The 13,773-nt window shown below is 43.4% G+C and overlaps 1 protein-coding gene across 1 annotated transcript in view; it reads right to left on the minus strand.

Annotated features, from left to right (window-relative positions):
- LOC115096424 (epidermal growth factor receptor substrate 15-like 1) overlaps positions 1-13,773 on the minus strand; it is a 348,080-nt gene that overhangs the window by 283,924 nt on the left and 50,383 nt on the right. The window contains exons 4-5 of the mRNA XM_029611002.1: positions 3,974-4,046; positions 3,628-3,789 (exon numbers count right to left, since the gene is read on the minus strand). Of these exons, the coding sequence (XP_029466862.1) occupies positions 3,628-3,789; positions 3,974-4,046 (235 nt within the window). The remainder of the gene's footprint in view (positions 1-3,627; positions 3,790-3,973; positions 4,047-13,773) is intronic.

Genomic DNA, 13,773 nt, shown 5'->3' on the forward strand with positions numbered 1-13,773 from the left:
CTCATACTTATCTGTTTCTCTTAGCTCTTGGTTCTATTTCCTTTCCACCCCCACCATTAATGTAGAAAGCAGTGATGGAGCTGCATCCAAGTGAATATCTAGCTGATAAGTTAGGGGTAGTAGGGGTAGTAACCGCCGCAATAAGCAAGCTACACCCATGCTTATTTGTTTTACTCAGACTATGTTATACAGCCCTTATTGGTTGTTTATCTTCTCCCCTGCCGTTGAAGCAGGGAGCTATGCTGGATATGCTTGAGGTATCAGTTTATTCTTCTCCCATGCTGTTGAAGCAGAGAGCCATGTTGGATATGCATCGAAAGTGAAGTATCAGGCACATTTGGTTTGGGGTAGTAACCGCCGTAACAAGCCAGCTACTCCCCGCTTTGTGAGTGTGAACCCTTTTTTCTTCTCCCCTGCCGTTGAAGCAGGGAGCTATGCTGGATATGCGTGAAGTATCAGTTTTTTCTTCTCCCCTGCCGTTGAAGCAGAGAACTAAGCAAAATCTAAGATGGAAAGAAAAAGAATGGAGGAAGAATCCCAATCCACATTCCCAATCAATATACAAAGCGGCACTTCACCATTACAGATCAATAACGCTCCGTACAAAAAGAGATTTTTATGCCCATCGTATCCACGATATGATGTTTGACGCAAAAGTACTTTTTTCCTATGTATCGGAACTTACCAAAACTGCGCCCCCTACTATTCCAGATGACACAGCCCAAGCAAAAGCCAACGACCTAGCTGTATTCTTTCAGAACAAAATCTCTAGCACCCTGGCTAGATTACCAACCAACCTAAACTCACTGCCTCAGAATACCCTCCTCCCATGGAACATAGATATAAAAGTTTGGACTCCTTTGACCTCACTCACACTTTAGAGGTGGAAAACTTAATAAAAAGACTGAAGCCTTTGACCCACCCTCTAGACCAAATACCTTCCAAATCTCTGATTCTCATACTAGAATACATCTCCAAACATCTAGCCGATATTATCAATTGTTCCCTCTCACAAGGAATATACCCGGATGCTCTCAAAATGGCCACACTCAAACCCATTCTCAAAAAACCTAACCTGGATCCGGACGACCTTAATAACTATCGCCCTATATCAAATCTCCCGTTCGTAGCGAAGATCATGGAGAAAATTGTAAATAAACAACTTTCAAATTATTTAGAAGAACATAATATTCTCCACCCATCGCAATATGGTTTTAGAAAAGAACACAATACCGAAACACTACTCATTTCACTCCTCGATCAAGTTTACATTGGCTTTGATAAAGGACAATCATTCCTCTTGGCTCTTCTTGACATCTCCGCAGCCTTCGATACGGTAAATCACAATACCCTACTAAACCGTCTATCAGACATAGGTATTACAGGATCAGCCCTTAGTTGGTTCGACTCCTTTCTTAGTAACAGAGGCTATAAGGTTAAAATCAAGAACAAGGAATCCTCCCACACCAACACACCATTCGGAGTCCCACAGGGTTCTTCTTTATCGCCTACACTGTTCAATATTTACATTCTACCTCTCTGCCACTTTCTCACAAACCTGAAACTCAAGTTCTATATTTATGCAGATGACGTTCAAATTTTAATCCCAATAACTAATTCACTCGAATCAACAATCAAGTTATGGGACTCCCATCTGCAAATGATCAATCATCACCTCTCAAACCTCAATCTGGTGCTCAACACTTCCAAAACCGAACTGTTACTTATCACCCCAGAAAGCAGTCCTTTTCAACACCAGACACAGACAATAATACAAACATCCCACGCTAGAGATCTAGGAGTCATCATTGACAATCACCTGAACCTAAAGCAATTCATAAAACACACTACAAAGGAGTGCTTCTACAAGTTACAAGTACTCAAAAAACTCAAACCGCTCCTATTCCATTATGATTTTAGATCCGTCTTCCAAGCCATTCTATTTACCAAAATAGACTACTGTAATTCCATATTGCAAGGACTCCCGGCCTCAACTGTTAAACCCCTCCAGTTACTCCAAAACGCAACGGCGAGAATTTTGACAAACACTAATCGAAGAGCACATATCTCTCCCATTCTAAAAGACCTCCACTGGCTCCCAGTACAATTCAGGATTCTTCATAAATCTCTTACATTAATTCACAAGAATATTCACCACCAGACCCCTCTTGATCTGCGATACCCCCTCAAACTGCACTCAACATCTAGACCTTTAAAGGGATGCCTACAAGGGATCACTACATGTACCCTCTATCAAAGCTATACAACACTCAAATATCAGAGACCGGACATTCTCCATCTCAGGTCCCGCCATCTGGAACACCATGCCTCCTGACCTCAGACAGGAATCATGCTTACCAACTTTTAAAAAGAAACTAAAGACATGGCTGTTCAGCCGAGCTTTCACCGACAACAGCTGAACAGCCTGACTTATAACTGTTCAAGCAACTATGTATATAAATAAGCGCTAAACCATATATATAAATTATTAGAGAACTTTAACAAATTATCATGAGGACTGCCCATGGCCTCCCTCACATACTCCAATGTATATTATAATCTTTATTCCCCCTCTTATTTCCTACTCCAAGTTTACACATCCTTGTTATAATGTAACTTTATTCTCCTTCAAATTGTCTACTGTTTTGGTTGGTTATAGTTTCTACTTGTTCAATGTAAACCGAGTTGATTTGATTTGTATCAAGAAATTCGGTATATAAAAGCCTTCAATAAATAAATAAATAAATAAATTCTTCTGCAAAAATAAATACCCCATATAGAGGAATACTTTCAAAACAGCTTGCGTGTGCCTATATATGCATGTATATGGGCGCACGTGAATTTATTACTGTATTTATAACCTGTGCACAAGTATTCACAGGTTATAAAATACAAGTACATATGCGTGGTACAACTGCTTGCATATAAAAAAAAACGCAAGTCACACAAGTTCGGATTTATCCAGGAAAGTAGTGGCACTTATCCAGATGAATTCCGATTTAAGAAGCGGCATGTAGCTGGATGTCTGAAAAGCGCTACTTGTCTAATTAGCAGTTTTCTGACTTCTTTGTATATAAGATAGCCAGACAAGTCTAAAACAAACACTATTTATCTGGATATGTCCAAATTTGTGAGTCTAAGTAGCGGCAAAGGCACTACTTAGCCAGATAAGTTGGAATTTATCCAGATAAGTGTGCACAAATGATATACCCATGTATTTGTACTTGTTTTACCATTTATTCTACTCCTGGCTCCTCAGCCTGAAGTTCCCCCCATTTAATCTAGCCCTGCTACCCATCATTTTTTCACTTTTAAATGTTTACAATCACGTACACCAGATATCGAGCAGGAGTAAATATATGCGAGTAAAATACTTAAGCGTGGCATTTTGGCAGGTTGTAAAATAGCAATTTATGGGAATAAATGTAGGCCCCTCCCTTTTTTCCACTCACAAGTTGATTGGCGGACCCTGCTATATGCATGTATATTGCGGTTCTTAAAATGGCATATACACGCAGACGTGCTATTTTACGTGCGCATGTGCTATTTTTCTATGCACGCATTGTTTGAAATTCACCTCATAGTATTTGGGATGGTAAAAAGCTCTTCTATACATGGAGCTCTCACCATCTGGGTTTCCTCCTGGCACTTTTGCCGTACATCACTCAGCATGTCTTTGAGTTTGGCTTTTTGCTGGTCCATTTCATCAAGGCGGTCCTGAGCGTCTTGTTTCTGGGCTTCTAATTCCTGTAAATTATTTGTTTCTCTGTCTAAATCATTTTGCAGTTCCTGGAAAGAAAGCCCATGAAATCATTCAGCTTGCTGGCTGTTAATTTCTTTAAATAAAAAAAAAATCCTTCAAAGGGCTAACAATTGTGAGCAGAAAGAACTTGTGCAGCTCATTAAAACCCACCCTAAACATTGCTCCCATCACATTTTGCCATAAAAGGCAGAAGTTACCGAAAGCCCTTACCTGTACTTCATTGCTTTTCTGCCTAATTGCTTCTTCCTTCTCTCTGATGTCCTGTTCTAGTACATATTTTTCTCTGTGAAAGAAAAGTAATGTGTAGCTTCTCTCTCATGGCATTACAATTAAGGTAAAGCAGCAATATGTCCATGTTGGAAACAGCATGCAGTCATCACAAATCTTAAACTTTATATGCCTAAACTTTATGAGGTCCATATTCAGAAGCTATCTGGCTAAATGAATATTTGGGCACTTAACTGGCTATATTTTAGTCAGCCAGGGGCTTTCTGAAGGTATATTCAGAGTTACTCCTACTGAATATATGCCAGATACGTTTATCTGGCTAACCTTGCTATCTGGAGCGTGACTGATACGGACCTCTAAATAAAGAAACATGTTTCCTGAACCACAAGCTCGCTATGCCCTCTAATTATGAGAGGGTATAGCGAGCTTGCACTTCAGGAAGCACATGGCAACAAACAATATTATATTAATATATTATGTTACTATGCTTCCTAAATTGCAAGCTTGCTATACCCTCTCACAATTAGAAGGCCAAATTTGGCTTACCATCTGAATTTTCTTTTTGGACTGATCTCTGTCCATGCCTGTGGCTGGCTGTCTTCTCTATGTGCTGTCTCTTGAAAAAGTTATTGTGTAACACGGCTGACTGAGAATCCAGTGCCCAGTTGTAGGGCTGCTTGAAATGCTGGAGTCTGTAACATTCAGTTCTCCAGTGGGCTCAGCTCCTGCATTCTGCAGTTCAGCTGTGTTTCCAGAATGTCTAGAACATGCGAAGCCATCTAAAATACCTGAATCTTGAGCAACAATTCTAAAAGCACTTGAATATTAGGAGAGTCCCTGTGATCCAACTGGATCATCATATGATACCAAGTAAAGCAAAACCTCCAAAAATCATTCTGATATTTGTTAGGCACATGGTCCAATAAAAACTGCAAACCCAACTGAATACTAGTATACAGCAGTTTATATGGAGTTATCTTTCCTGGCACAAACTTCCAACCCAAACTGCACAAATACTATGGCATAAATACAAGACTTGCTGTTCTTATGCAGTTCTTATGCAGTTCTTGAAGAACTGGAAGTGGGCACAGTCATTTCAAAAATGAATTGGGATATTAATGCAACAGCACACTCCAAAGTGTGCATTCATACAGGGATAACTGAAGAATCACATCACAGCCCCAGAGTGTGGTTATTAAAGTGTGCATGTGCTATTTTCACATGCTACTAATTAGTATTCAAATAGTTATTTTATTGATTTATATTAACCTTTTTCAGGCACTTCAAAAGTGAATTGCATTCAGGTACTGAAGGTATTTCCCTATCCCCAGAGGGTTTACAATCTAACTGTAGGATTCATCATTCTGCTATAAATATAGCAGAATGTTGAGCCGCAGCCAGAAAAGGGGCGGGGGATGATAGTGTGCAGCTGGCCGCATCACGACGGTGTATTTTCACCTGCCGTGGTTGTAGCCACGCCGCACACTATCGCCCCAATAGCGTCACTGCAAAAAGTGTTATTTCCAATGCTGCTGCCGGCGATAATGTGTAAAAAGCAAGTTTGCTTACCATAAATGGTGTTTTCCGTAAATAGCAGATGAATTAGCCATGCTGTCTGGGTACGTCTTCCATGCCACTAGGTGGCGGAGCTCTAAGTCTAGTAAAGTCTTTCAGCTAGGTGCTCCCTCTTGTATCTTCCCGCGTTTGCCTGAGGCTCCTCAGTCCGTATCAAAGTAAGTTAGTATGCCATGTCAGAACTGTCCGGGGAGGCAGGCGGGTTAGCATGGCTAATTCATCTGCTATCTACGGGAAACACCGTTTATGGTAAGCAACTTGCTTTTTTCACATAGATAAGCAGCTGAATTAGCCATGCTATCTGGGAGTCCCCAGCTGTTGTATTGAGCAGTTTGAAGTGAGTGTAGTCTGTTTACTATTGGCTCAATACATGAATCATAGACGGCCAGTTCTTATGAAGGCGTTTTGTGTGTAGAACATGTGCTGTACTGTAGTATAGACATAGTAGTCAAGTCCCAAATCCAGTCTGGCAGCCCTAGTGCTGCCTTGGATCAGAAAGGTCTCCCAGTAGGAGAACATCACCCTGGTGTAGCAGGAAGTGATCCTGTAGCAAGGACCTGCTCTCCAGGTGATGTATTGTCCTCTCGCACCGAGGACAAGTCTCCCAGGGCTACTGCCCAGGAGGGAAGGGTTAGGCCTGCCATCATAGTTGGCGATTCAATTATTAGAAATGTAGATAGCAGGGTGGCTGGTGGACGTGAGGACCGCCTGGTAACTTGCCTGCCTGGTGCGAAGGTGGCAGACCTCACGCGCCACCTAGATAGGATTATAGACAGTGCTGGGGAGGAGCCGGCTGTCGTGGTACATGTGGGCACCAACGACATAGGAAAGTGTGGGAGAGAGGTTCTGGAAGCCAAATTTAGGATATTAGGTCGGAAGCTAAAATCCAGAACCTCCAGGGTGGCATTCTCTGAAATGCTTCCTGTTCCACGTGCAGGACCCCAGAGGCAGGCAGAGCTCCAGAGTTTCAATGCGTGGATGAGACGATGGTGTAGGGAAGAGGGATTCAGCTTTGTAAGGAACTGGGGAAACTTTTGGGGAAAGGGGAGACTTTTCCGAAAGGATGGGCTCCACCTTAACCAGAGTGGAACCAAGCTGCTGGCACTAACTTTCAAAAAGGAGATAGAGCAGCTTTTAAACTAGAACAAAGGGGAAAGCCGACAGTCACTCAGCAGTGCATGGTTCGGAGAAATGTATCCTTGAAGGATACTAATGAAACAGGAGAGTTAGGGCATCCCAACAGAGAGGTTCCATTAAAAGCAAATATAGTCCATATGCCTATATGTAAAAAATCACCAAAACTAATGATTTCCGAATTATCCCAAACAACTGAAAAGCAGGTTGTTAAAACAAACAAAAAACACACTTTGAAATGTCTATATGCCAATGCCAGAAGTCTAAGAAGTAAGATGGGAGAGTTAGAGTGTATAGCAGCAAATGATGAGATTGACATAATTGGCATCACAGAAACTTGGTGGAAGGAGGATAACCAATGGGACAGTGCTATATCAGGGTACAAATTATATCGCAATGATAGGGAGGATCAACTTGGTGGGGGTGTGGCACTTTATGTCCGGGAGGGTATAGAGTCCAACAGGCTAAAGATCATACAAGAGACTAAATGCTCAGTAGAATCTATATGGGTAGAAATCCCATGTGTGTTGGGTAAGAGTATAGTGATAGGAGTATACTACCGTCCACCTGGACAAAATGGTCAGACAGATGATGAAATGCTAAGAGAAATCAGGGAAGCAAACCAATTTGGCAGTGCAATAATAATGGGAGATTTCAATTACCCCAATATTGACTGGGTAAATGTAACATCAGGACTTGCTAGAGATATAAAGTTCCTGGATGTAATAAATGATTGTTTCATGGAGCAATTGGTTCAGGAACCAACAAGAGAGGGAGCTATTTTAGATTTAATTCTTAGTGGAACACAGGATTTGGTGAGAGAGGTAACGGTGGTGGGGCCACTTGGCAACAGTGATCATAACATGATCAAATTTAAACTAATAACTGGTAGGGGGACAATAAGTAAATCTGCAGCTCTAACACTAAACTTTCAAAAGGGAAACTTTGATAAAATGAGGAAAATAGTCAGAAAAAAACTGAAAGGTGCAGCTGCAAAGGTTAAAAGTGTTCAACAGGCTTGGACATTGTTTAAAAATACAATCCTAGAGGCGCAGTCCATATGTATTCCACGCATTAAGAAAGGTGGAAGGAAGGCAAAACGATTACCGTCATGGTTAAAAGGTGAGGTGAAAGAGGCTATTTTAGCCAAAAAATCATCCTTCAAAAATTGGAAGAAAGATCCATCTGAAGAAAATAGGATAAAACATAAGCATTGTCAAGTTAAGTGTAAAACATTGATAAAACAAGCGAAGAGAGAATTTGAAATGAAGTTGGCCATAGAGGCAAAAACTCATAATAAAAACTTTTTTAAATATATCCAAAGCAAGAAACCTGTGAGGGAGTCGGTTGGACCATTAGATGACCGAGGGGTTAAAGGGGCTCTTAGGGAAGATAAGGCCATTGCAGAAAGACTAAATGAATTCTTTGCTTCCGTGTTTACTAGTGAGGATGTTGGGGAGATACCAGTTCCGGAGTTGGTTTTCAGGGGTGATGAGTCAGACGAACTGAACGAAATCACTGTCAACCTGGAAGATATAGTAGGCCAGATTGACAAACTAAAGAGTAGCAAGTCACCTGGACCGGATGGTATGCATCCCAGGGTACTAAAGGAACTCAAAAATGAAATTTCTGACCTATTAGTTAAAATTTGTAACCTATCATTAAAATCATCCATTGTACCTGAAGACTGGAGGGTGGCCAATGTAACCCCAATATTTAAAAAAGGCTCCAGGGGTGATCCGGGTAACTATAGACCAGTGAGCCTAACTTCAGTGCCGGGAAAAATAGTGGAAACTATCCTCAAGATCAAAATTGTAGAGCATATAGAAAGACATGATTTAATGGGACACAGTCAACATGGATTTACCCAAGGGAAGTCTTGCCTAACAAACCTGCTTCATTTTTTTGAAGGGGTTAATAAACATGTGGATAAAGGTGAACCGGTAGATGTAGTGTATTTGGATTTTCAGAAGGCGTTTGACAAAGTCCCTCATGAGAGGCTTCTACGAAAACTAAAAAGTCATGGGATAGGAGGCGATGTCCTTTCGTGGATTACAAACTGGTTAAAAGACAGGAAACAGAGAGTAGGACTAAATGGTCAATTTTCTCAGTGGAAAAGGGTAAACAGTGGAGTGCCTCAGGGATCTGTACTTGGACCGGTGCTTTTCAATATATATATCAATGATCTGGAAAGGAATACAATGAGTGACGTTATCAAATTTGCAGATGATACAAAATTATTCAGAGTAGTTAAATCACAAGCAGACTGTGATACATTACAGGAGGACCTTGCAAGACTGGAAGATTGGGCATCCAAATGGCAGATGAAATTTAATGTGGACAAGTGCAAGGTGTTGCATATAGGGAAAAATAACCCTAGCTGTAGTTACACGATGTTAGGTTCCATATTAGGAACTACCACCCAAGAAAGAGATCTAGGCGTCATAGTAGATAATACATTGAAATCGTCAGCTCAGTGTGCTGCAGCAGTCAAAAAAGCAAATAAAATGTTAGGAATTATTAGGAAGGGAATGGTTAATAAAACGGAAAATGTCATAATGCCTCTATATCGCTCCATGGTGAGACCACACCTTGAATACTGTGTACAATTCTGGTCGCCGTATCTCAAAAAAGATATAGTTGCAATGGAGAAGGTACAGAGAAGGGCAACCAAAATGATAAAGGGGATGGAACAGCTCCCCTATGAGGAAAGGCTGAAGAGGTTAGGGCTGTTCAGCTTGGAGAAGAGACGGCTGAGGGGGGATATCATAGAGGTCTTTAAGATCATGAGAGGTCTTGAACGAGTAGATGTGACTCGGTTATTTACACTTTCGAATAATAGAAGGACTAGGGGGCATTCCATGAAGTTAGCAAGTAGCACATTTAAGACTAATCGGAGAAAATTCTTTTTCACTCAACGCACAATAAATCTCTGGAATTTGTTGCCAGAGGATGTGGTTAGTGCAGTTAGTGTAGCTGGGTTCAAAAAAGGTTTGGATAAGTTCTTGGAAGAGAAGTCCATTAACTGCTATTAATCAAGTTTACTTAGGGAATAGTCACTGCTATTAATTGCATCAGTAGCATGGGATCTTCTAGGTGTTTGGGTAATTGCCAGGTTCTTGTGGCCTGGTTTGGCCTCTGTTGGAAACAGGATGCTGGGCTTGATGGACCCTTGGTCTGACCCAGCATGGCAATTTCTTATGTTCTTATGTTCTTATAGTCTGCCCCATGTGTGCATCATCCACGGCTTGTTTGTCTAAAGAGTAATGGGATGTGAAAGTATGCAAAGATGACCACGTTGCCGCTTTACAGATATCTATGAAAGGCACTTCATGGAGATGGGCGACTGATGTGGCCACTGCACGAACTTGATGCACCTTAGGTGTTGTGGAGAGATGTTCTGAACGTATTTGATAGCAGAACTGTATGGAGTAGATATCTAGGAAGATAAAGTTTGCTTTGTCACTAGACATCCCGGCGCATTTGGGTTAAAGGTGAGGAAGAGTTGTGAGGGTCTGTTAGGCAAGTGGGTGCGCTGTTTGTAATAGGCAAGTGCACGTTTACAGTCAAGAGTGTGAAGTTTCCGCTCATTGTCATTGGCGTGAGGTTTTGGATAAAAAGTGGGTAAAGTGATGGTTTGGTTTACGTGAAAACTGGAAACCATCTTTGGTAGAAAACTTGGGTGTGTGCGTAATGTCACTTTGTCATGGTAAAATTGTAAGTAGGAAGGGTAGTAAACCAAGGCTTGAAGCTCTCTAACCTGTCTAGTTGATGTTAGGGCAGTCAAGAAGAGTATTTTCCAGGAGAGGTATCTTAGGTGACAAGTGTCCAATGGTTCGAAGGGCGGTAGCATGAGTTGCTAGAGGACTATGTTGATGTCCTAGGGCACTGGCAGTTTTCTTGTCGGGGGACGTAAGCGCAAAACCCCTTTCATGAATCTGGAGACAAGAGAGTGACATGATATGGGTTCTCCGTTTAGGGGAGTATGATAAGCTGCTATGGCACTTAAATGTACTCGTAGAGAGGCCTTCTGTGTAGAGTAGATGAAGGTAGGAGAGAAGGCGTTCTGGTGGGCAGGTGAGTGGGTCCATACCTGCAGTAAAGCAACAGGAAGTATAGCGTGACCATTTTCTTTGGAAATTGAGTCTAGTGGGTGGCTTTCTAGAGGAGACTAAGATGTCTTGAAGAGGAGGAGCAATGCTCATATTTTGGAAAGCGAGCCTTTCAATCTCCATGCCGTGAGGTGCAGGGAGGAATGTAGAGGATGAAGTAGCGATCCGTTCTCTTGGGTAAGTAGCTGAGGGCTGTTGCCTAGAGGAACAGGGTCGCGTACTGATAGTTGTATGAGATAGTGGTACCAGGGTTGTCTTGGCCAAGCTGGGGCTATGAGAATCAAATCCGCTTGGTTTATGATGCATCTTTGGACTGTGCGACAAATGAATGGTATCGGAGGGAATTCATACAGTAGACCTTGAGACCAGTTTATGAGGAAAGCGTCCTGAGCTAGCCAGTGCGGGCTTGGGTACACTGAGCAAAACGCATCGACTTTTCTGTTGCGTTCCGTCATGAACAGATCGATGCAGGGAAGACCCCAAGTGGAGAATATGCGATGCACTGTCTCCTGATGTAGTTCCTATTCGTGGGGGTGAAATATTCTGCTCAATCTGTCTGCTCTGGAATTGTTGACTCCGGGAAAGTAAGTTGCATGTAGGTGGATGGACTTGCTGTGAGCCCATTCCAGGATCTGGATTGTTTCCCTGCAGAGGGTCCAAGAACCTGACCCTCCTTCTTTGTTTATGTAAAACATTGTGACCTGGTTGTCTGAGTGAATCATTTCTGTTTGCCCTTGCAAGGAGTGTTTGAAGGCTTGAAGAGCGTTTCGTACCGCTAGGAGTTCCAGTAGGTTTATATGTTGGTTGTGCTCCGTCACGGACCATAAAGGAAAATTGGTCCTTACCTAATTTTCGTTCCTATAGTACCATGGATCAGTCCAGACTCCTGGGTTTTGCCTCCCCTCCAGCAGATGGAGACAGAGAAGTTTTAACGGACTCCGTCCTATACTCCTGAGGTGCCACCTAGAGTCTGTCAGTATTAAACTGTACCCAAGCAGAGAAAAGTAAACTAGTACAACCAAAATTCCCCCCCCCCCTCGTAGAGCAGAGGGAATGAAAACTGGTAACATGAACGAAGCATGCCCCTTATATTACCCTTTGGGCGCACAATATCAAAATGCATTGAATAAATCAGCAGAATATGAACATCCACCAGCTGAGCGGACTCTCCATTTCTCCATGGGTGGAACTCTGGACTGATCTGTGGTACTACCGGATTGAAGATTAGCAGGTAAGGACCAATTTTCCTTTCCCTGTAGGTTCCTGGATCAGTCCAGACTCCTGGGATGTACCAAAGCTTCCCTAACCAGGGTGGGACAGAGTCCCGCTCGGAGAACACTGGCCCCGAAGGAACTGGGCTCTGGGGCTCGGACATCTAGACAGTAATGCCTAGCAAATGTGTGCGTAGATTTCCACGTAGCTGCTCGACAAATCTCCTGTGGCGACGCCTGCTGACATTCCGCCCCTGAAGTCACCTGCGATCTAGTAGAATGATCCCGGAGACCGACTGGAATCGGACAGCCATGAACTAGGTAAGCCGAAGCAATAGCTTCCGTCAGCCAGCGTGCAATGGTGGCCCTTGAAGCTTTCTGACCCTTCCTGGGACCACTCCATAGGACAAACAGATGGTCTGAAAGACGGAAACCATTCATGACCTCCAAATAACGTATCAGCACACATCTGACGTCCAACTGTTTTAACTCCCTAGACTTGGAAGTAGAAAGATCTAGGCCCGCCAAGGACGGGAGCTCCACCGTTTGATTCAAATGAAGAGGACACTACTTTCAAAAGAAAGGAGGGAACCATTCGTAAAGAAACTCCTTCGTTAGAAATCCTTAAGAAGGGCTCCCGACAAGAAAAGGCCTGTAGCTCTGAAACCCACCGCGCCGATACAATAGCCACGAGGAAAACGACCTTCAATGTCAGATCTTTCAAGGTCGCCCGCTTCAGCGGCTCGAAAGGCGCATTACAAAGGGCATGGAGAACCAGGTTGAGCTTTCACAAATCGAAGGATGCAGATGTTTAACGCCACGTAGAAAACGAACCACATCCGGATGAAACGCTAGAGCGAGGCCCTGTACCTTTCCACCAAAACTACCAAGGGCTGCCACCTGAACTCTTAGGGAATTGAAGGCTAGACCTTTTACGAGACCTGCCTGCAGAAAGGCCAGAACATCCGGAATAGTAGTCCTGGACGGCTCCACTGCGTGGTTCAGGCACCTGTCCTCGAAAATACCCCAAACTCTGACATAGGCTATGGAGGTGGAAGTTTTACGGGACTGCAAAAGCGTAGTAATCATCTCCTCCGAGTAATCCTCATTTCTCAATCTGCGCCTTTCAAAAGCCATGCCGCTAGACAAAGCGATCCACCTCTGTGAAATAAACGGGACCTTGTCACAGCAGAATTGGGGATGGATGAAATCTCAGCGGGCCGTCTACCACCAGATTGAGAAGGTCCGCAAACCACGGGCGCCACGGTCACTCTGGCGCGATGAGTATCACCTTGCCCGAATGAGCCTCGATGCGACGTAGAACATTGCCAACCAATGGCCACAGCGGAAAGACATACTACAGAATGTCCTTTGGCCAGGGAAGTACCAGAGTGCCTACACCTTCCGCTCCTGGCTCTCTTTGACTGAAAAATCGAGGAGCCATCGCGGGCCTGGACCATCGGTTGCACAGGAGACTGAAAGCCTCGGAGAGTTCCCACTCTCCCAGATCCAACTGGTGGTGGCTGAGAAAATCAGCCTGCACATTGTCCACTCCAGCAATGTGAGAGGCTATCCTGCCCAACTGATTAAAAGTTGAGCCTCCGTCGCCACCGGACGACTCCGAGTTCCGCCCTGATGATTGATGTAAGCCTCGGTCGTTGCATTGTTGGAGAGAATCCGCACTGATCTCCCCTCTACTAAGGGAAGGAGGGCCTGTAGCGCCAACCGAACCGCTCTGGTCTCCAACCGA

This window comes from Rhinatrema bivittatum, chromosome 8 (assembly GCF_901001135.1).
Source record: "Rhinatrema bivittatum chromosome 8, aRhiBiv1.1, whole genome shotgun sequence".
NCBI classification, from domain to species: domain Eukaryota; kingdom Metazoa; phylum Chordata; class Amphibia; order Gymnophiona; family Rhinatrematidae; genus Rhinatrema; species Rhinatrema bivittatum.